Consider the following 25,063-nt stretch of genomic DNA (forward strand, 5'->3'; position numbering starts at 1 on the left):
ATTGCCTCAATAAACTACTTTACCTGTTCAAAAAGGCTGATTCATTTAGAAAGTAAGCAAGTGGAAAAAAGTTTTTTAAAATTGTCATCACTAGTCTCTCACTAATTTTGATCCTCTCTTTGTCAATCTCTTCTCTGACTATAGTTTTTTTAGACAGTTTTGCATCACTAAACAGTACTTTTGCATCAATAATTTTCAAGAGATTTTCAATCAGGTTTAGGTCAGGTCTGTGGACTGCAATTTCATCATTGCTTCAATAAACTACTTTACGTATTCAAAAAGGCTGATTCGTTTAGAAAGAAAGCAAGTGACAATAAATAAATAAATAAATAAATAAATAACAATTAAAACTAGACTCTCAGAAATAAAAGTATGCAAGCTGTCACTGGGGTGGTACCTTTTCAAAAGGTGCAAATTTAAACCAAAAAGGTCCATTAATACCTCAAGGGTACATATTAGTACCTAAAAAGTACAAAAATTGTCCTCTTAAATGTTTAAGGTGCTAATACGTACTTTTTAGGTACCAATATGGACCCTTTAAGTACAAATGTGTACTTTTTGTGACAGCTTGCGTACCTTTATTTTTGACAGTCTAGTCATCACTAGTCTCCAACACTAAGTTTGATCTTTTCTTCATCAATCTCTTCACTGACTGTAGATTTTTAGACAGTACGTTTGTACCACCAATTTTCAAGGGGTTTTCAATCAGGTTAAGGTCAGGACTGTGGGCTGCCATTTCAATATTGCTCCAATCACCCACTTTTTCTGTTGAGTGTTTTCTTGTTCTGATGAAAACTCTAATACTAAGGAATTGTACCTGAATGTGTCCCTGAATTGTTGCTTCAGGATTTTTATATTCGACGTTAAGTATGCAAAGCACCATTTTGAAAATTATAATAATATAATATTTTGAAAAGCAAGTGGCTCTTTATTAATGGGATAGTTCACCCAATAATGAAAGGTTCTGTCATGATTTACTTACCCTTTACTTGTTTCCAACATTAGAGTTTCTTCTGTCTGTTGAATATAAAAGATGATATTTTGACAAAGGTTGTAAATCATTGACTTTTAGAGTATTTGTTTTTCCTGCTCTGGGAGTTAATATAAGGAGAAGAACATATTTTGAAGAAAGCTGTAAACTAACTCTAGCCCCAATTATCAACTTCCATGGTGCTTGTTTTTTTCCACTATGGAAGTCAATGGGTTAGGGTTAAGGTTAGGTCTACAGTGTTCTTCAAAATATCTTCTTTTGTGTTCGACTGACGAAATAAACACATAAAGCTTTTGAACCACTGGGTTTGGAGAAAATAGTAGATTTGACATTTTGGGCTGAACTATTCCTCCAATACATCACTGATTCAGTGACTTCATGATTCTCTCAGCAGATAATTCATTGATTCTCACTAACAGAGTTTCTTTCACCTGTTGAACGCAAAGTACAATACTTTTACAGATTTAGGAAATCTGCAATCCTTGATTTCCTTAGTATTTGTTTTTCCTTTTATAGAAGTTAATGGTAACCTACTATGGAGAAGAAAATATTTTGTAGAAAGCTATAAACCTAACCCTAACCCTAATTATTACTGCCATAGTGATTGTGTTTCCTACTATGGACATCAATGGTTAGGTCTTTAGCATTCTTCAAAATATCTTACTGTATGTTGTGTTTGACTGAAGAAATAAACTCATAAATGTTTGGAACCACTTGCTTTGAAGAAAAAAAGTCAGTACATTTTGCATTTTTTGGGTGAACTATTCCTTCAATACATCACTGAGTCATTAACTTCATGATTCGTTCAGCAAATGATTCCTTGATTCATACAAAAGTGTTGCTACATATGGAGAGAAGAGTGTACTATAAAAATGTTTAAAGTAGCCAGACTTTAGTGGCTTCCTAACCAACTCATGTCCTGTCATGTCATGTCATGTGTGTGTGTGTGTTCTAGGCAGGGCTTTATCAGCTGATTTCCACCCTCTCTGGTCTGTCGGGAGTCTTCTGGACGACCAGCACTGGCACCATGTCAGCATTGAACGGGTTAGAGGACTGGTCAACTTCACCGTGGACAAAAACACCCAGCAGTTCCAGCTCCCCGAGTACTGGAGCCGCTCTGAGATTGACGAGGTGAGCCCTTAACGAACTCAACGCACACAATTAGTCAAGGAGAACTAACCGAGCAGCTCAGACGGCATTAATTATACATACAACTTAAATGAACTCGTGAAAACGTCCGTGTGTAATTAGTTTAGTTGAGTTTAGATCTAAGTAATTCACTTTGTTACGGAACACTGTTCATTTCAGTTCAACACTTATGTTCAGCGTCTTTCATGACATTAAACTATGTGGCAAAGTAGTTATATTATGATCTATTTTAAGTTGCGCCAGCAAGTGTATTTATATAGCACATTTCATACACGGTAGACAGTCATTCAATACGTTATAAAAAAAGGGCTACACAAACAAAAGGTTGTACAAGTCACTTAAGAAATAAAATAATAATAATGATAATAATGATATTAATGGGGCGTCACGGTGGCGCAGTGGATAGCACGATCACCTCAGAGCAAGTAGGTTGCTGGTTCGAGCCATCCAGCTTAATAAAGGGACTTAGCAAAAAAGAAAATGAATTATTAATAATAATAATAATAATAACAATGATAATAATAATTCAACACCTCCAAGAGTTATTTGATAAAATGGATTATTATTTAATATTATAATTATTAATATGAATTATATTTGAATGAAATTCATAAAAGTAATGAATAATATAGATTTTTTTATTTAAAAAATAAGGAACAATTAATAACTACTAATATAAAAAATATTAACCACTACATTGCAACAATTAACACTTAGGGGAGCACTATATGAATAGATAATACTTGTATAATATAAAATAATTCATATAAATAATTAGCAACTATAAAAGTTTCATTACATTATATAATTTTTTAGTTATCATTTTTATTAATGTTTATTTATTATTTAATAAATTTTATATGCTTATATACTTTTTATTTTTATTTATGTTTAATCTGTTTTTTTTATTATTTAATTTTTTTTTGTTTGTTTATTTTATTTTAATATTTAATTAAATTTTTAAGTATTTATTTATTTGTATTATTATATATTGTTTTATTTGTTTAATTTTTATTTATTATTCATTTATTTTTTATATAATTTTTGTATATTTTATTTATCTTTTATATTATTCTTTTATATTTTATTTATAATTTTTATTTATTGATTGATTGATTTATATATATATATATATATATATATATATATATATATATATATATATATATATATATATATATATATATATATATATACAGGGCTCGAAATGAACCTTTTTGCTTGGTAGCACCGGTGCTCCTAACTTTAAAAATTTAGGCGCATCAGCCAAAATTTAGTCGCACCCACCAATTATGAGCACTAATCAAACACTAATCAAACTAACAAGCAAAAAAATAATAATATAAATATACGTGCGTGAGGAAATTATGTGTCAACGAAATCCCGTGATCACAAGAAAATAAATTTTTATAACAGAACTGAGTGACCAAAGCATACACGGAGCGCTCACCGGCCCTGCACACACTGCTTGAATGAATCTGTTAACGGTATAACGTTAACTGTGCTGTTCTCACAAGTGCTGTCTGATATTGCACTGATGCTTTTGACACATATTGTACCTTATTATATGCATACGTCATGTTAATAGCCATACCGGTCTTTTCATGAGTAAGTTAGCGATATTAGTTTACTCAGTGTAAGCCCGTTCGCGATGGTGTACGTGATGTTAAATTTGACATATAGCTGCCCCTTGCACGGTGGACAGCATCTGGCGATTATATGAAGGATTAAACAGAAGCTCTCGTGCTAGATGTGGCAAACAGTTACCTGAAAACTCCATCCCACAGACTTTTCATAGCGGACCTGAAGCCAACAGAAGTCTTCTACTCTTGGAAAAGTGTAAATGGTGGATTAACATTCAGCACATGATCACTAGTAAGATGTGTCATTATTTGTAACTAGATGGTTTCTAAAACTAAATCTGTCCGCGTTATCTTCAATCTCATCTTTAGCGCTTTAGTTTTCCGCGGTAGTAGCTCTCTGTCATCCGAAGCCAGAAGGCGCTGACTGAGTGATTGACAGCTGATATTAACCAATCATTCGCGTGCAGTGCTAGAGCAGTGGGCCAATAAGAAGAGCGCGAAGCCGGGGCAAGCATTACGGACTTGGATTTGTTTACTGCAGCAAGATGACATGACAACTGTTTAAAACCATTCCTGAGCGGTGCGTTTCGCGTTTCAAGTGCAAACAAAGAGCTTAGAGATGCATTCTGCATGAATGTCTCCCGAATCCGCGCATGTGGTGAACATTTTGCAGTAAAAACTGGTCGCACACAACAATTTTAAGCACTCGCAGAAATGCTCCCAAAAATATTTTATGGTCGCATAGATAAAATTTCGGGCGCATATGCGACCAAAATGGTCGCAATTTCGAGCCCTGATATACGTATATGGTGATCGCATTTAAAACTATATTTAATCCATATCAATTCCTTACCCTGTGATTTCTGACATGAATCGTTCGTTCTTTCATTAGATCAGTGTTGGTGGTTCTTCACCATCTGGACTCCAGAAATCTCACTCCAGGAGAAACTTCCACGGCTGCTTGGAAAACGTGTTTTACAATGGCGTCAGTGTGATTGATGGCGCCAAAGAGAAGCGAGTGGCCATTACAGTAAGCAGAAACCGTGTGTGTGTATGTGTGTGTGCGTGCACGTGCGTGTGTGTGTGAATGCGCTCGCTGTATTTGTCTTGTTAGCAACTGTCAGTTGGCTCTCGTTTTTGCGTAATGAGAGCTTTGTGTTTCTATGACCTCTCCATGTTCTCCTCCATTATACACACATTTTTTCTTTTTTTTTTACAACCATTGTCGTGGGGATTTGGGGGTTAAACTAATTACCAACCCTTTAATTGACTGCCGTAATGACCATGACAGGGGTATCAGGATAATAGCCGGCAAACCAAATGCATAATTTACGAAGCAGACGTCATCGCTCTGGTACTTTACTCTCGCAAATGAAGCTTTATGAAGCATAGTCTTTTGTCATACTTGCAACATTTATATAATTTGGGGTAGTGCTGCAGGATGTAACGCTGAATTATCGTTATCGTTATGATAATGTGATATCGTGTATGTGGAATATAGGTATCGTAGACATAAATTACATTCAGTAAAGTTTATTTATAAACTAATTTCGAGAGGAGCACGTGCTTATGATTGATAGCACCTGGTCCACATTAGCTAACACTGATTTACCAATGAGACGACTCCTTAACCACTATAAATAACCTGAGTATCTTAGGGCCTACTCACACTATGCCTTCCGTACCGTGCCCAGGCCCGTTTCCCGGATCGTTTGAGAAGTGTGAGTGCGCTGAATCTGGCTCAGGCACGGTTCACTTGGCCGGCCCTGGCCCGGTTAGAAGAGGTGGGCCTGAGCGCGCCTGAGCGCGCTTCACCCGAAACTGAAAGCGAGACGTGACTTTAAGGGACTGTTTCACGCAAACTGCCCTAGATTATAAAAGACGCAAACCCCTCACTGCACGACAGCTGCACCTACAGCACACCTCCTCATTCCTGCAGCACGAGGGCTTTATGATTGTTTATGAGCGCCAAAAGTGGTGGATCTGTTCGGCGAAATATCTGACTGCGTGTCACCGCATCCCTAAGAACTGTTTGGCGAAATATTTGGCTGTATGTCACTGCAAATCAAACGACTGACACGATAAAACTAGAGAAATCTCCACTGTGCTGAGCGAGAGCGCTTCTCACTGAACAGCGCAACATGACGATGACGAACATTTCGATGACGAAAGCGTGCCGAGGCCCGATTGTGGTGTGACTGCGAATTGGTCGTCGGGGGAGATGGGACGGGGGTCAAGTGTGCTTTGGCCCGGTTCGAGGCAACTGTACATATTGTGAGTACGGCCTTACTTCAGCCATCTTCATCTTGAAGAATCCCCCCTTCCACCCCTACTCCTCCCATTTTCTTGTCAGGGTAGCACGGAGGCCTAGTGGTTAGCACCATGGCCGCACAGCAAGAATGTCACCGGCTCGGACACTTCCTGGCTCTCCAGTTTCCTCCCACAGACCAAAAACATGTAACATAAGTAAATTGACGAATCTAAATTGACAGCATAGACACTTTATATCATCAATCTACTTCCAACATTATCAAGCAGGGGAGTTCTCGAGCCCTACCTGAACTCGGACTCCCCTCTCGCCCTGCAACGGAAGGGAGCCCCGGGCTCCAGGATCTCACGAGTTCAGGGCTCTCTCCCGGGACAGCATGCCAAATAAGCTTCATAATCAATCATCAGCTAAGGGCGAACTCTTGAATTTAATTCATAGGTTTTTTTATGTAAATTTGACCAATCAGATCGGGCTGTACTATCTTTAGCCGCGCCTCCGCAGTAATTACTTTTAATGACATTACAACATCGATGCTGTCAAAGGAACTGTATAAAAGGGAAAAAAGTTCACAATAACAGGTCACCGGAAGTTTATCAGTATGAGGAAAAACACTAGCTTGGCATATACCCTATTACAGTAGTAATTAAATCAAACATGCACTGTAAAAATGTTGGGGTCCAATTCCTTCATGTTGTCCTAACTTGATTAAGTTAACTTAATAGATTGAAATGAACTTAATAAATGAAATTGCAAGAATTGTGTTGATTTAGCTTATTTTAAATGAGTAGTTTGAACTGTAGTTTGAGTGTGTAACAACAAATATTCAATTCTGTGTTAACATTTAGCAGTTTTATAGCAGCTTTTTTATCTTGTGTTGCTCTTTTTTTGTAGGGAAACGTCAGCTTTGCCTGTTCTGAGTCTATTGAAGTGCCAGTGACGTTCGCCGGTCCTAGAAGCTTCCTGGCCGTGCCGTGGGTCTCCGGTGGAGAAAGTGTGTCGGTCAGCCTGGAATTCAGAACGTGGAATAAAGCGGGTCTGCTGATGACCTTTGACCTTCAGCAGAACGCAGGAACACTGTGGCTTTATCTGAGCGAAGCCAAAGCACGACTGCAGATCCAGAAGAGCGGCCGGATTCTGACCGACGTCACAGCAGGTTATAGGATGCAAAACATAAATGTACACAACTATAGAGTTGAAGTCAGAATTATCAGCCCTCCTGAATTATTAGCCCCCCTGTATGTTTTTCCCACAAATTTTGGTTTAACGGAAAGAAGATATTTTCAGCACTTTTGTAAACATAATAGTTTTAATAATTCATCTCTAATAACTGATTTATTTTATCTTTGCCATGATGACAGTAAATAATAAGTGAGAAGTATTTTTCAAGACACTTCTATACAGCTTGAAATGACATTTAAAGGCTGAACTAGCTTAATTAGGTTAACTAGGCAGGTTAGGGTAATTAGGCAAGTCATTGTATAATGATGGTTTGCTCTGTAGACTTATTAGGGGCTAATAATGTCATCCTTAATATGGTGTTTAAAAAATGAATAACTGCTTTTATTCTATCCGAAATAAAACAAATAAGACTTTCTCCAGAAGAAAAAATATTATCCGACATACTGTGAAAATTTAATCGCTCTGTTAAACACGTTTGAATAAGCATAAGAGGTCTAATAATATTGACCTGAAAATGATTGTAAAAAATAAAAGCTGCTTTCATTCTAGTCGAAAAGACTTTCTCCAGAGGAAAAAAACATTACAGGAAATACTGTGAAAAATTCCTTGCTCGGTTAAACATCACTTTGGAAATATTTGAAAAAGAAAAAAGTTCACAGGAGGGTGGATAATTCTGACTTCGACTGTACATAATTTGTTTATTTTGACAAGATTCACGTCTCCTGTTTGCTCAAGGGTAACACAAAGTCAACGTCAATGGCACCTGCTGCTCCGAGACTGGCAGCATCTGCTGTTATAAACATGTCTATATGAGGAAATCAAACAAATGCAGCATGAGCATCAGCTTAACATTTACATCACAAACAAACTTTAGTTTTTTTTATCATTAGTCTCATTGATGAGTAAAAAGCAGTATTCAGATATAAGCATTTCACTAGCGTCCGGTAGACAGGAAGCTTTTTGGGAAAAAAACATGTCTGTTTTTGTCTTTTAAAATATATAAAAGCTTATAGCGGGCTAAAATGTATTAAATTAATTATGTGAGACACAGTAAACGTTTTTTTTTTTTTTTCATGTTTGTCACACTTTAAAGGGCACCTATGGTGAAAAATCTACTTTTCAAGCCGTTTGAACAGACGTGTGTTGGTATAGTGTATAGACTGTCATATTGGGGTGATATAAACACACACCTTTTTTTTTTTTTTTTTTTTAATTTAACAACATAAAAACCGTGGACCAATTGGAGCGGTTTTCAGACCGACCGCAACTTGACGTAGGTGTGTAGTCCCCCTGCCCACCAATATTGATTGACAGCTTCACATAGCATGTCCTGGTAGTCACGTGTATAATCATGTCAAAAAGACCAGACGTGCGCAAAGCAACCGGGAATAAATAGTCTGTTCAGTTTGCTAGGATCATCAATCATCATCAAATGGGATCAAGAGTGAGTTTCACATGTTTAAAATGTTTTAAAACAGAGCATGTGTGTAATAAAGTACAGCGATTCACTTCAGCTTTACTTCATCAGCACAACCGCGTGTCAGAACAATTATAATAGAGGCTTCAATCCTGGTATGTAGACATTAAATCAGGTTTATTTTGTACATTAACATAACAGATATCCATACAGCAGTGGAGATTAGCCTGTATCATGTCACGTTTGCGTGCAAAAAGATTGGAAAGCTAAACACGCTCTATCTTTCAGTGTGTGTGTGTGTGTGATCTTTGTACATTGACATTGTGTGTGTGACTCATGATTGGTTAGTCAGTTTTTTGGAAAACCGTAAGTCCGATCGGTTAAAAAAGAGGTAGCAACCCGAGTCAGACCAGTTTGGAGTAAGTTTGGTGGTTGAAGTATGAACGTTCTAGAAGAACTGGGTCCCACATGAGCTCATCTGTTACGCTCTCCGCCAGAACCATGTGCCAGAGGAACTGGTCCGATGGGTCCAACTACTCTTTTGTGAACCAAAAAGCCAAGTCAGAAGCCCAGCTGGAACATCAAAACCATTTGAAGTCTCAGTAGGTGTACACCAAGGAAGCGCCCTTTCTCCGCTTCTCTTCATTCTCACAATGGACACCATTACTCGAGACATTCAGCGTCCAGCGCCATACACAATACTCTATGCTGATGACCTGTTCTTGGCCTCTAACAATAATATTGACTTGGAGCAATTCGTCCAGAGCTGGGACGAACGACTGGCACGACATGGCCTGCGACTAAATCTCAAGAAGACCGAGTACTTGACGACAAACCCGAAGGAAGATGGCACAATAAATGTCAGTGGCACCGACATACTACCTACGAAAAAATTCAAATACCTTGAATCGGTGGTTACAGCTGATGGTGACCTGCGACCTGAGATCACTGCGCGGATCAATGCCACATGGACAAAATGTCGACAATTAGCGTGCGACAACTGGCGTGCTCTGTGACCGTCAGATGAAGGATCATCTGAAATTGAAAGTCCACCGAGCAGTTGTTTGTCTCGTCACCCTGTATGGAGCTGAATGCTGGCCGATCATAAAAACTGCCGAACGACGTCTCGCTGTGATGAAAACGAAAATGCTGCGATGGATAAGCGGAATCACCCGTTTTGATCATGTTTGCAATGATGACATCTGACAGCGATATGGTGTAGCACCAATCAGAGACAAAATGCAAGAAGCCCGCCTTCGCTGGTATGGCCGCGCACTACGTGCAAGCGAATACTCTCTTGCAAAGACCGGCCTCAACATCAATGTTGAAGAAAAACGTCTGAAAGGTCGTTCAAGGCAATGATGGCTTGATACGCTAGTCGCCGCACGACTTCATCCTGACCAAGCCTTAAACCGCGACAAATGGAGGACTTGTTCCAAAAGAGCCGACCCCAAAACCATACGGGACTAAGGCCAAAGAAGAAGCAGAAGAAGAAGAAGAGTATGAATGGTCTAGGAGGAGATGCACATATAAATTAGCTTAAGAAGAAGAGGAAGACAGAAGAATATTAAATTTATATAGTATAACACCATTGTTGTTTTGATTGTCAAGTACTCAGTCATGCCTATAGACTGATAAACGTCTGCATGACACAATCACATTTATATAGTTTACATGGATGAACTCTGTTCTTATCTTTGCGGTTCATGTAAAAGCAATCCCCCAATGCAGCAGGGTGTGTGTTATTTCTGCCAGATCCACAGAGTGTGTTCTTTCTCTCCACAGGTGTTAATTTAAATGATGGTCAGTGGCACCGGCTGGAGCTGGCCATCCGTCGGGGGCGTCTCGCAGTCACCGTGGACCAAACAGACAGCTCTGCAGTGGCCACTTCTGTCTTCGCGGCTCCTGACAGCGTGCTATTCTTAGGCGGTAAGAAGCACCTTTAGCGTCCGTCGGCTTCTGCTAACACACAGGAGCCATTTCCCAGAGTCATTTCCCTCTACACAAGCCCCATCCTTCAGCTTAATCAATCCGCCTTGTCAGTCAACAAAACCCCCTTCCGCTGAGAAAAGCACATTGGTTTACCTTTCCAGCAGTTTGTGTCCGAGTGCAGAATGACGCTTTAATTGCCTTCAGCTCACCAGAAGAGAGAATGAAGCGTGTCTCTGCATGAACAACACACTCTTTCCTCTAAGCTGATTTTGGCTGAAAGTAAAGCATGCATCACAGCACATGCGTAATATAATATAACAGCACATACATGAACATATTATAAACAGCACATACAGTTGAAGTCAGAATTATTAGGCAAGGTAGGGTAATTAGGCAAGTCAGTGTATAACAGTGGTTTGTTCTGTAGACAATCGAAAACCAATAATAGCTTAAGTGGGCTAATAATTTTGACAACAGTTTTTAAGAATAAATAAAAACTGCTTTTATTCTAGCCGAAATAAAACAAACAAGAAGAACTTCTTCCTGTGTTGAAATATTAATATATATATATATATATATATATATATATATATATATATATATATATTTATATATATATATATATATATTTGTCATGGTGGGCTCACTCATAAACACACAGGCTGTTTCTCAAATGCGTTCTTGTCTGTCTCAGCATGTCTGTCAATTTAAAGTTAACTCAACAAAGACAAGCTATATATATATATATATATATATATATATATATATATATATATATATATATATATATATATATATATTTTTTTTTTTTTTTTTATTTATTTATATATATATATATATATATATATATATATATATATATATATATATATATATATATATAATATATATATATATATATATATATATATATATATATATATATATATATATATATATATATATATACATGATGAAGGTTAGCCCTTTAAAAAGCATTGGATGCAGCCCAGAATGCACTGCACCAGGTCTGCAGCAAGACCCCTCTCAGAAATTGAGAAAAAACTGTACTGAACGTTTGGCAGGAGCATCATGTCTGTTTGACGTGTCATCTGAGTGTTTCGAATCCTCTTAGTCCTGTGACCTGGGTGTTTTGCCTCATGCTTTGGTACAGTGCTTCGAAACACTTGCGCTTCGGGATCTCGACACTGTGTTGAAACGTCAGTTTCATGTCAACCATCCCTACTTTCAACTGGGTTTGGAACAAAACTTTGCAGGACATCGGCCCTCCAGGACTGAGTTTGGGCATCGCTGGACTATATAAACCACTCACTTTCACAAACACTTTGCTGGGTCTTGTTTTTCCTTGGGAAGCATTACAAAGCGTTTTTGCCCTGTTTATCCTGCCGTGTTTTTTTTTTTTTTATCTTTGCGTTGTTTATTATTCCTGTTGATTCCTGTCCTGAACTTTTGCCTGTTTTTTGACCTCACTCTTTGGATTATCTGTATGCCCCTGTTTGTTCCTGTCGACCATTTCCTGCTTGAATAATCATTGTTAATAAATACTGCGCGTTGATCATTACGTCAATTTCCAGACATATTCGTTACAACTATTATCCAGACATATTCAAATTACAATTTCAAAATCACAAAACAGAATTGCTGAAATATATGAATTATTTAAAATATTATATATATTTGAATATTATGACATTTTATATTTTATCATAAGTAGAAATTGAATTATACAAATAAAACTAGCTCAAAACATTGACTGATTGATATATACTGATATATAATTGATATAATATCGACTGATTGATTGATATTACACTGTATTTGGCAAAATCTGTGTCCTAACCACTGAGCTTGTCTGTCCTCAGGATGTCCAGGAGACGGCAGCGGCTGCAGAAACCCCTTCAATGTTTTCCAGGGATGTATGCGGCTCATCCGGACGGACGGCGCTTTAGTGGATCTTATCAAAGTGCAGCAGATGTTGTTGGGGAATTTCAGCGATCTGCAGATGGACGTGTGTGGGATAGTCGACAGGTAAGCACTCTTCCTGTCAATTACGCTTTCACGTGAACTCAAAAACAAACTCTTCCCCATATTCCTCCTCACCAAATAGATGCGTTCGACTTGATTATGTAAATGCAGAGATTAATTAGCTGGAGAAACGGTGATGAATACTGATTTGGTAAAAGATGCCGATAATAAACCTTCAGGGAGAAGCTAACTTCATTTAAATATTCATCCGTCAGATTAATCGCTTTATGTTTTGCTCGAAATTCAGCTTTTGTTGACAATTTAGTTTCAAAAATGTGGTACAAATTGCGTTTGTGCTCAAGCACTATGAGCTTTCCAATGACAAAGTAAATGAAACTGCTTATTCTATGCCATTTATTATCCATTGACACTGTAAGAGGATGTCATTTTTCAGTTTTGCCAAGGGTTTTTCAACCAGTGCCAACAACTCTCAGAATGTACAAATATTGGCCAGGCTGATATATCTGTGTATTGCTAGTATGCGAATACCGTATGCATTATGCTAATTTGCCAAAGATGAGACATATTGTTAGACAAAACTGCATTATAATTGCAGTTTGGCTGTATTCGCTGGCCACAGCTCAATGGATAATGCAGAATGTTGAGTTTGCGTGACAATAATGGTAATTCTTTTATCATTGCAAACTTTTTCACATGCTGTTTAAATAAATAATAAAAACCCAGCAGGCACACAACGTCATAAGACGTTAATATTAGGTTAGATTTAGGTTGTGACATCAGGTGACCAAAATTCAATTCAAATTCGCATGGTCTAAAAGGGTTGAGTTTACTTTCTTAATGAGTTATATGTGTTTTTTGAGAATAAACCAATTAGAATCTCATCTCCCATTCCCTTTAAGAGCCAGCTGCGTCGTGACAAGAGCGCATTCGCTATTTACAGGACGCAAAGTAAGTCTAATTGGAAAAAATGAGCATTTCACAAGCAAACAGTTAACAGTTTTTTAACAGAAAACTGTTAAACAGAGCATCTACTGCGTGAGAATGAGAGATAATGGAACTACTTTCACTTTCGCTCTTGGATAGAGAAACCTTTACGCACAGACATCAATTAGCCTATAAATAAATACTTTTGTTTGTTAAGCGCAAATATTCGTTTCAAAACTATTTCTAAATTCAGTTCTAATTTCCAGCAAACGAATAAATGAATAATAATAACAAAGTTTGCTCAAAAACCTGAGTTATATCCTAAAACACATGCTGCGCCCCATATGGTCTAAAACCTGACAGGTGGGCAAATCTAAGCTTGTTTTTAATAAAACAAATATAAATATGGATATAATAAATAATACTGCTAATAATAATAACATTATACAAAAGCAAATTGTTATGAATGAACTGAAAAAGCCTCCCGAGATGAAGAAGACATAAAAGCAGTGTTTTTTCATATTTATGTAGGCTAGAAAATAATATGTTTTGTAATATTTTAATCCTTTATATTTATATTCTATATCTATTCTTATTATATCCTATATATATCCTTAATATTTAAATATTTTCATATGTAAAGATATTTGCCTATTGCTCTCTTGTGCATATTAAGCAGTGTGTAAGCGAGGCGCAACTCTGCGCTGGAGTTTAGACCGGGTTTGTTTTGGTCTAATGAAAAATCTATTATAGTTTCTCAAAATAGCAACGCACCAGCGGTCCGCCTCAGAACGCCTCCCTTTTTAGACCAGAACGCCTATGGGCGCAAAAATGAGCGCTAATGCATTTGCTATTTAAACAGCGTAGCGCAACGCCTCAAAACGACTCTTGCGCCAAGCTGAAACTACCAAAAGACTAGTGACTACCTAAGAGTCTAAGGACAATGTTATTTTGACATAAAATGGCGTTGATATTTGGTTGATTTTAGGCTGTGTTGGAAAGTGACCAAAATCCAACGTCAAGCCAACATCTTAAACCAATGTCACATTGACGTCAAATACTGAAATTTATTTGTCAGGTATGGCAACCAAAATCTACCATCTGATAGACATCATAGTGGTAACGTCCACACAATGTCAAGCTGTTACATCAGACGTTGATATTTCATTGATTTTAAGTTGGACATTTGACATTGACGTCAGCCTGACGTTGGTTTTTGACGTCAACCCGATTTTCATTTCCAAACAAAGTGCAACATCCGGCAGCTAGCTCTCTGCAACTCTCACATGTTCGCCCACTGAAGTTAAGCAGGGCTGCGCCCGGTCAGTACTTAAATGGGAGACCACATGGGAAAACTAGGTAGCTGCTGGAAGTGGTGTTAGTGAGCCCAGCAGGGGGCGCCCAACCTGCAGTCTGTGTGTGCCCTAATGCCCCAGTATAGTGACGGGGACGCTATACTGCTCAGTGAGCGCTGTCTTTCGGATGAGACGTTAAACCGAGGTCCCGACTCTCTGTGGTCGTTAAAAATCTCAGGATGTCCTTCGAAAAAGAGTAGGGGTTTAACTCCGGCATCCTGGCCAAATCTGCCCACTGGCCCTTGTCCATCATGGCCTCCTAACCCTCCCCATATTCCAATTGGCTTCATCACTGTCTCCTCTCCACCAATCAGCTGGTGTGTGGTGTCCTGTCTGGCGCAAAATGGCTGCCGTCGCGTCATCCAGGTGGATGCTGCACACTGGTAGTGGATAAGGAGACCTCCCCCATTGTGTAAAGGGCTTTGAGTGCCCAGAAAAGTGCTATATAAATGTAAGGAATTATTATTATTTTTATTATCTCATGACGTCGGGGTACAATGTTAATCTGATGTCATGTTGACGTATATATTTGCATATGCATATATCTATATACACAAAAATATACACAGTATGTACATATTTATTTAGTAAATATCTGGGATGTGATTAATCATGAATAATTGTTTGACAGCATTAATCATAAGCAACTGATCTTCTGTCAATCCACTGAAGCAAATGTAGCTAGGCTATTATATTGAGCCACTTAGCTTCTCCCTGGCTCTGCTTTCTTCTGTGTTTTTGATGGATGCTAAATGCACTGCTGTGACGGGAACTCGTGACACACAGCCTTGTGTCTCCAGTGAGTTTAGTTTCATGCTGACACTTGATGCCGATGTAGATGTGCGGTGTGTGAAATTCGCGTTGCCTCCGGGTTCTCGTTTACATTCTGAAAGGTCTCGCTTTCGTCTGTCATACTCGTTCAGCGCTCTCAACGCTTCTGGGATCTGTGTTTATTTGTTTGTTTAAAGGGTTTACCGTGTTTTCAGTGATGTTTGCAGGCTACTATGATGTAGAGTTGGTGCTTTGAACACTCTTCCTGCATCGCTTGTGACATGATAGATTGCTCTGTTGTGTGGGGGTTGTAGAGAGTTTTGTTCTTTTTGTTTGTTGTTGTTATTGTTGGAACTCAAAACCAGTTCCAATCAGGCTTGAAAATTGAGCGCCAAATAGTCATCACGATCTACGATAACAAGGCACCAATTGATTTTGATTGTTTTGACCAATACTTCAGCCAAATCAGTAAATTATTTAAATCTAACCAAGGGGGTTTACAGGATTTTCAGCGGGAACTGCCTCACAAGACTCTTTTGAATGACTCCTTTACATGGTCATGTGCTCGCCTTGGGCACATCCTGCCAGATGTACAATTTCGTAGAGACAAAGGCCGCATTTACACTGCGCTGTTCAAGTGAGTCAATTCCGATTTTTTTTCTCCAGTCAATACAATACAATACAATACAATACAATACAATACAATACAATACAATACAATACAATACAAACTTTAAAAATGCAATCGGGTCAAAGAGAATAGGCTGTTCTTAACAGATGTGTTTTGAGTTTGGATTTAAATTGTGAAAGAGAGTCTAAGTGCTCTGTTTTGACGGTCCATGCGCAAAACGGAAAGCGCAGGGCGCAAACGAATTCAGGGTGTGTCATAATTCATATTTTCTAATATAAGGACGGGAAAATCTGCTTTGCGCCGTGGCGCATAGTCTAAAAGGGTTGAGTTTGTTTTCTTAATGAGTTATAAGTGTGTTTTGAGAATAAACCAATCAGAGTCTCATCTCCCATTCCCTGTAAGAGCCAGCTGCGTCGCGCCATAAGCGCATTCACTATTTACATGACGTAAAGTAAGTTCACTTTCACTTTTCCTCTCGTGGATAGGGAAACCTTTACGCACAGACATCAATTAGCCTATAAATAATTAATTTCGTTTGTTAAGCTCAAAGATTTGTTTCAAAACTATTTCTAAATTCAGTTCTAATTTCCAGCAAACGAATAAATGAACAATAATAACAAAGTGTGGTTAAAATACTGAGTTATTTCCAAATACACCTGCTATGCCCCATATGGTCTGAAACCTGACAGTTGGACAAATCTAGGCTTGTTTTTAATAAAACAAATATAAATAAATATAATAAATATATTCAATATTTAATAAATAATCCTGCTAATAATAATAACATTATACAAAAGGAAATTGAATGAACTGAAAAAGTAGTGATTGTTTCCCGTTAGGTTTCCTGGCCATTTATTGTCAGCCCGAGAGGCTACTTGTTTCCTGAAGCAGCATTAAGAGCTGTGAAAAGACACTTTTGTGAATGCAGTTTAGCATGTCAAGTGCTAGCGTCAGTTTCACACCCTTCACTGCCTCTGAAAACACACACAATGGGTTGTGTTGAGCCTGGCCACTCTCTGCTCTCATTAGCGCGCACACACAGTTATCGAGTCTGCAGGCATGAGGCGAGAGCTGAAACACTGAGGGTTATTACCTCTGGAAAAGGACTGTAGGTTGTGCTCAAATAACATTGCTGCCCATAACTAAGAAATATGGGACGGCAGCCGGCTCTCATTGGCTTTACATGTGGCCCTTGTGAACCCCAGGGCCCTCTGCAAAAATGAGTGCAAGCGTGGACTAGACGGAAACAGAGCGGCTTTATTAACCCCGAATATGTAATACGTAATATGTAATAATATGTAATATATGTAATGTAATACTAAAAAAACCAACGTCAGGCTGACGTCAATGTCAAATGTCCAACTTAAAATCAATGAAATATCAACGTCTGATGTAACAGCTTGACATTGTGTGGACGTTACCACTATGATGTCTATCAGATGGTAGATTTTGGTTGCCATACCTGACAAATAAATTTCAGTATTTGACGTCAATGTGACATTGGTTTAAGATGTTGGCTTGACGTTGGATTTTGGTCACTTTCCAACACAGCCTAAAATCAACCAAATATCAACGCCATTTGATGTCAAAATAACATTGTCCTTAGACTCTTAGGTAGTCACTAGTCTTTTGGTAGTTTCAGCTTGGCGCAAGAGTCGTTTTGAGGCGTTGCGCTACGCTGTTTAAATAGCAAATGCATTAGCGCTCATTTTTGCGCCCATAGGCGTTCTGGTCTAAAAAGGGAGGCGTTCTGAGGCGGACCGCTGGTGCATATGAATATGTAATACAGTAAAACACATTTTGGCAGCAAAGTGGCTCAATGGTTAGGTCTGTTGTCTCACAGCAAGAAGGTCGCTGGTTCTAGTCTTGACTTGCGTTTCTGTGTGGAGTTTGCATGTTCTCCCTAAGTTGGCATCTATCTATCTATCTATCTATCTATCTATCTATCTATCTATCTATCTATCTATCTATCTATCTATCTATCTATCTATCTATCTATCTATCATGCTAATTCACACTAGAATCATGCTAATTCATGCTAGAATCATGCTAGTCACATGCTAATTCATGGTAGAATTGTGCTAATAACATGCTAATCTATCTATCTATCTATCTATCTATCTATCATGCTAATTCACACTAGAATCATGCTAATTCATGCTAGAATCATGCTAGTCACATGCTAATTCATGGTAGAATTGTGCTAATAACATGCTAATCTATCTATATATCTATCTATCTATCTATCTATCTATCTATTTATCTATCTATCTATCATGCTAATTCACACTAGAATCATGCTAATTCATGCTAGAATTATGCTAGTCACATGCTAATTCATGGTAGAATTGTGCTAATAACATGCTAATCTATCTATCTATCTATCTATCTATCTATCTATCTATCTATCTATCTATCTATCTATCTATCTATCTATCTATCTATCTATCTATCTATCTATCTATCTATCTACCATGCTAATTCACACTAGAATCATGCTAATTCATGCTAGAATCATGCTAGTCACATGCTAATTCATGGTAGAATTGTGCTAATAACATGCTAATCTCTGTATCTATCTATCTATCTATCTATCTATCTATCTATCTATCTATCTATCTATCTATCTATCTATCTATCTATCTATCATGCTAATTCACTCTAGAATCATGCTAATTCATGCTAGAATCATGCTAGTCACATGCTAATTCATGGTAGAATTGTGCTAATAACATGCTAATCTATCTATCTATCTATCTATCTATCTATCTATCTATCATGCTAATAACATGCTAATTCACGCTAGAATTATGCTAATTCATGCTAGAATCATGCTAATAACATGCTAATTCATGCTAGAATCATGCTAGTCACATGCTAATTCATGGTAAAATTGTGCTAATTACATGCGAATCTATCTATCTGTCTATCTGTTCGTCCGTCCGTCAGTCTGTCTCTCCGTCCGTCTGTCCGTCCATCCGTCCATCCGTCCGTCCGTCTGTCTGTCTGTCTGTCTGTCTGTCTGTCTGTCTGTCTATCTATCTATCTATCTATCTATCTATCTATCTATCTATATATCTATCTATCCTGGTATCCATGACCCATAAAAATCAACTTATGCCCAATTAACTTTAAATTAAGGTAAATTATATTCACAAACACATTAAAATGATCATGTCTGATTGCTGAATTTTACATATTGTTTTCAGACAACAGTATAAAGAGTTCACCCTGTGGGTTGTCCATATCGATCATCTGTTCTTTTCTTCTGTGTTTTAGTGTTGTTGAATAAGGTGGCAGGCTGCGGGAGGTGATCTGCTAAGGAAGTTGTTTTCTGTGTGCGGGAGCGAGTCTACGGTGACGCGGCAGGAGCAGCCTGTGATGTAGTGCTCACTTTCACTAAACTGCTGACTAAGTGTTATTGTAAAGGTGAATAATGGACAGAATAAAGAGGGAGTTTCTGCATTGTCGACACTTTCGCTGAATCTCAGACACTTGTAGACTCGCACTCCTCCTCAAGGTTACACAAAGATGCCTTTTATTGTGCTTTTCTGTCACATATCAAGTGTAGAATATCATTAACAATGCTTGAAGAGTCTCCCACTTCAGAGAAACCCACTGATCTGATCTGAGGGCCGTTGCTAGGATGGATGGAGTTTTTGCAAAGTGTTGTTGCTTGGGAAATTGGATGTTGCTATGGTGTATGGAGTTGTTGGTAGAGTGTTGTTGCTTGGTAAATTAGCTTGTTGCTAGGGTGCATGTAGTTGTTGGTAGAGTGTTGTTGCTTGGGAAATTGGTTTGTTGCTGAGGTGTATGGAGTTGTTAGTAGAGTGTCGTTGCTTGGGAAATTGGCTTATTGCTAGGGTGTATGCAGTTGTTGGTAGAGTTTTGTTGCTTGGTAAATTAGCTTGTTGCTATGGTGTATGGAGTTGTTGATATAGTGTTGTTGCTTGGTAAATTGGCTTGTTGCTATGGTGTATGGAGTTGTTGATATAGTGTTGTTGCTTGGGAAATTGGATGTTGCTATGGTGTATGGAGTTGTTGATATAGTGTTGTTGCTTGGGAAATTGGATGTTGCTATGGTGTATGGAGTTGTTGGTAGAGTGTTGTTGCTTGGGAAATTGGCTTGTTGCTATGGTGTATGGAGTTGTTGATAGAGTGTTGTTGCTTGGGAAATTGGTTGTTGCTATGGTGTATGGAGTTGTTGGTAGAGTGTTGTTGCTTGGGAAATTGGATGTTGCTATGGTGTATGGAGTTGTTGGTAGAGTGTTGTTGCTTGGGAAATTGGCTTGTTGCTATGGTGTATGGAGTTGTTGATAGAGTGTTGTTGCTTGGGAAATTGGTTGTTGCTATGGTGTATGGAGTTGTTGGTAGAGTGTTGTTGCTTGGTAAATTGGCTTGTTGCTAGGGTGTATAGAGTTGTTGGTAGAGTGTTGTTGCTTGGGAAATTGGTTTGTTGCTAGGGTGTATAGAGTTGTTGGTAGAGTGTTGTTGCTTGGTAAATTGGCTTGTTGCTAGGGTGTATGGAGTTGTTGGTAGAGTGTTGTTGCTTGGTAAATTTGTTTGTTGCTAGGGTGCATGTAGTTGTTGGTAGAGTGTTGTTGCTTGGGAAATTGGTTTGTTGCTATGGTGTATGGAGTTGTTGGTAGAGTGTTGTTGCTTGGTAAATTGGCTTGTTGCTAGGGTGCATGTAGTTGTTGGTAGAGTGTTGTTGCTTGGGAAATTGATTTGTTGCTAGGGTGTATGCAGTTGTTGGTAGAGTTTTGTTGCTTGGGAAATTGGTTTGTTGCTAGGGTGTCTGGAGTTGTTGGTAGAGTGTTGTTGCTTGGTAAATTGGTTGTTGCTATGGTGTATGGAGTTGTTGGTAGAATGTTGTTGCTTGGTAAATTGGTTGTTGCTATGGTGTATGGAGTTGTTGGTAGAATGTTGTTGCTTGGTAAATTGGTTGTTGCTATGGTGTATGGAGTTGTTGGTAGAGTGTTGTTGCTTGGTAAATTGGTTGTTGCTATGGTTTATGGAGTTGTTGGTAGAGTGTTGTTGCTTGGTAAATTGGCTTGTTGTTATGGTGTCTTACTTGAGGTTAGTGTTGTTGCCAGGGAGTTTTATGTATGGGGGCCCCCGAGACGTTATGAAGAGCCCGCCAACACCCCCCCCCCCTTCACTTTTATCTGAGATCTCAACCCCCTCCCCATTTCATAAACATTAAATTTATAAAACTGTACACTAAATTGCATTTAAAACAACTATACAAGCTAATGTGTAAACCTGTTTATTAATGAATTGTTACTGTACCATGTTACATTTTAATGATAATTGTCATTAATCCAGAACTGTATAAAGCCTGATCTTTTTCTATCACTGTAGAATTACAGAATAGAGCTCCAAAAGCACAACATACAGAAAAAGAAACACAACAGAGTATAATGAGTGTGAAGTGGAACTATTTATCATGCACACAGTTGAGTCACATCCATTCATACAGAGTCTCTCACTGCAGTAAAAGAGCCACATGTCCACAGATCCTGTGTTTTGTGTTTATGCAGAACTGCCTCATTACTCCTGCAAATGCAGCGCTGCATGGCTTTGAATCACAGCATCAGTGTTCGAGTCTGTTCTGTTTTTATTCCTGATCTACTGCCTGTCCTGCTGGAGAAAACGAACTCGATTTGTCTATTTTGCTGAAGCCATTGTTTCTGCGTCACTGCACATTTGCATGCGTTCAACTTAGGTTTTCTTGAGTTGAAAAGGCTTTTTCACATGTACAGTTGAAGTCAGAATTATTAGCCCTCCTGAATTATTAGCCCGCTGTTTATTTTTCCTCCAATTTCTGTTTAATAGATATAAGATGCTTTCAACACATTTCTAATCATAATAGTTTTAATAACTCATCTCTAATAACTGATTTATTTTTTTGTAAGAGGCTAAATTACCATATGCATTTGTTTATATGACAAAACATTTCTTTTTGACTCAAGAAGATCCATACAAAGGCAGAAACTGATAAGATCAGGGCCTGGTGTGTGGATTTTGGGGGTTTTATGATGTGGTAACATATTGATTGGTCAGTTTGAATCTCTCACCATTTGGGGTTTAGTCACATGGTCAAGAAAGATACAAAATAGGTGTAAAACTCTGCTCTGGGTCTTTTCCTGCCCTCTCCTTCCTCTTTTCTCTGTCTTTTTTTGGTCTGCTTCTCTCCTCCTCTGGAGTCTATCTTCTCTGACTCTACTGCAATCAGGCTAACTTCTGGGCCTGCTCTCTTTGTCTCTCTCTCCCTCCACCTTTGTCTCTTCTTCTATCTCTGGTAACTAATTTTACATTTAAGCTGAGTACAATTTATATCATATGTTTCTATCATTTCATATTTCATGATTTTATACAGTTATTTTGTACTTCATTCAGTTGTAACCATAGAGAATTATTGTCATTAAATCATTTCATTTTCAAGTATTTGTGAATTACTTTTGATTTAACATCAACACTTAATTGCTCCATATTGCATTACAATACAATCACATAATATCAACGCTCTCCCACATTTATAGCTATTAATACTGCCCTTATTTCCATTTTTGGTATGACATTGCAGAAGAAGGGTTTGACTATTAATGTACAGTTTCAAGATACTAAGTGTTCAGCTTAAAGTGGCATTTAAAGGCTTAACTAGGTTAATTAAGTTAACTAGGCAGGTTAGGGTAATTAGGAAAGTTCTTGTATAACAATGGTTTGTTCTGTAGACAATCAGGGGGGAAATGCTAAAGAGTGCTAATAATATTGAGCTTAAAATGGGTTTAAAAAAATTAAAACTGCCCCGGATCGTCAACCTCGGTATAATATCTGATCATTGCGACTGCCTGAAATCTGGTGCACAGTACAGACCAGGTACCCCAACCACCTTCCCCGCCGAGCTCCCGGATTTTCAGAGACAGATGTTGAAAGGTATGATTATGATATGCTGTTATAGATTTGAACATGCAATGTTTTTCTTATTTTACCCTGTATAGGCATTTTTTATAGTATATAAAACATTATGTCATAAAAAATTACCCCTCGGTCCTCTGCTTTTGGTAGGGTCTGTGAAACCCCCGGCTCGCCAACATTGATATAGGATCTGATCGCAGCGGCCGCCTGAAATGCGCTTCATAGTAGTTACTAACACCACAGTACCCAGTACCAGGTTCTCAGCAGTGTTATTCAGACATCTCACTCCCATTTTCAGGGACTGATGTTGGCAGGTATTTGTGTTAGCCCAATGCAGGAGTACATTAGTATATCGCTTTATTCTTAACCATGACACACATTCAGTATTAATCCGACCATTTTAGTCGCACGTAATTACACTTGTGAATGAGGAAGAAACTGATCCATGATCCATGTACTGATAAAGTTCCTGTCAAGCTCTGATAAAGTCCCACACATCAATAGTCTTTTCTGATCCTTTCTTTAACAAACGGCCGATGAATCCCCCGTTATAAGCATGTATATTCCAGAAACATGCATGAGAAAAATGACGGGAGCAGCACAAGGCTGGGCTATAATGCTGAGGCAGTTTTGCAAAAATAAACCTCAACCACTGACTCTTCACATTTTCATCTATGGGTAGACAAAAAAAAACACTAACTTTCCCCTCACTTCCAGTAATATCCAGCTGAGCACAGCGTCTTCATGACTTGATTTAACCGGCGTCTGCCGCAGTGTTTGTCTTCCTCTTTTTCTTTGCTACTGTTTGTGGGCGGGGCCTCAGGTTTTAATTTTCCCGGGTTTGCGCATGCAACAAATGGGCAGGGCTTAAGTTTTGTATCGATGTCATGCCGAAACGGTTAGATACTCGTTATCAAGACGATTCATTTTAAGCACTACGAGTCGACTCTTTTATAATTGAATTATTAGTTTTAAACACTGTACCCTTTCAGATTAAGCCTTGGCTGGATATTTCACTTCAATTAGAGCTGTTACACACTACATAAAAGGTCATTTTCAAAAACCCATAATAGACCTTTATCACAGCGGAATTGAACACCTCACTCCATAAGCTGACTATGTACAATGCCAAAATAAGTGTAAAACCGCCACCTCATATTCATTACAAAAAATACAACATCAATCCCACTTGTACATTTTTGCAAATAATGTTTTGCTGGATAAAACCTGTGGATATTTCTTTAATTCTATTTCTGACATACTTTTCTTTAATTCACTCTTTAATAAAGATTTCTAATATAATTGGATATAATATACAGTAATGATTTATTTTTGGAAAAGACTATGAATAGCTCGATCATTACTTTTGGTATTTACAGTTGAAAACTTGCTGGGTTATTGAGATTTTGTAATGAGAAAGGACTTCATTGTAAGAAAAGTACCATCTTTGTTATATAACTGACTAAACAAATTAATTTAGTTGTTAAACCAATTTAAAAAAGAGATTTGCATTTGTATAAATTGTCTATCATTCCAAAATAAACAACGATGTGGGGAAAAATTATGTTTATAGATTAATGACCATGATGAGCACTTGTTTGTGGAAGGCAGATAGCATAACTGGAGTTTTCAGCCTGATCTCACGAGAAAACGTAAGTATTTTACGTTTTGGCAGTTTAGTGGCTAATTCGTACGAATTCGTACGAGTTCAGTCGTAAGAAAATGTACGATTTTAAAAAGGAGGCGTGGCACCTAACCCCACCCCTTAAACCAGCCGTCATTGGGGGATACGCAAATCGTACTAAGATGTACGAATTAGATCGTACGAATTTGTACGAATTAGCCACTAAATGAAAAAGTTACGAATTGCCGTCAGATTGTGTTGGAGTTTTGTCTATATTATAATTACTCATCAAAATAAAACTAAGACCACCAGTATTTGTAAAACATGATCT

At 38.0% G+C, this 25,063-nt stretch overlaps 1 protein-coding gene across 8 annotated transcripts in view; it reads left to right on the forward strand.

The window, feature by feature from the left end:
- Positions 1–25,063, forward strand: part of cntnap3 (contactin associated protein family member 3) — a 220,326-nt gene that overhangs the window by 106,704 nt on the left and 88,559 nt on the right. For 6 of the 8 annotated variants that reach the window (XM_073914343.1, XM_073914345.1, XM_073914342.1 and 3 more), the window contains exons 6-10: positions 1,947–2,122; positions 4,616–4,753; positions 6,884–7,145; positions 10,374–10,517; positions 12,383–12,548. In XM_073914343.1, coding sequence (XP_073770444.1) covers positions 1,947–2,122; positions 4,616–4,753; positions 6,884–7,145; positions 10,374–10,517; positions 12,383–12,548 — 886 coding nt within the window. Of the gene's footprint in view, positions 1–1,946; positions 2,123–4,194; positions 4,304–4,615; positions 4,754–6,883; positions 7,146–10,373; positions 10,518–12,382; positions 12,549–25,063 lie in introns of those variants that run through there. The other 2 variants (XM_073914346.1, XM_073914347.1) reach the window with 1 other exon arrangement.

The sequence above is a fragment of the Danio rerio genome, chromosome 10, assembly GCF_049306965.1.
Source record: "Danio rerio strain Tuebingen ecotype United States chromosome 10, GRCz12tu, whole genome shotgun sequence".
Taxonomy (NCBI): domain Eukaryota; kingdom Metazoa; phylum Chordata; class Actinopteri; order Cypriniformes; family Danionidae; genus Danio; species Danio rerio.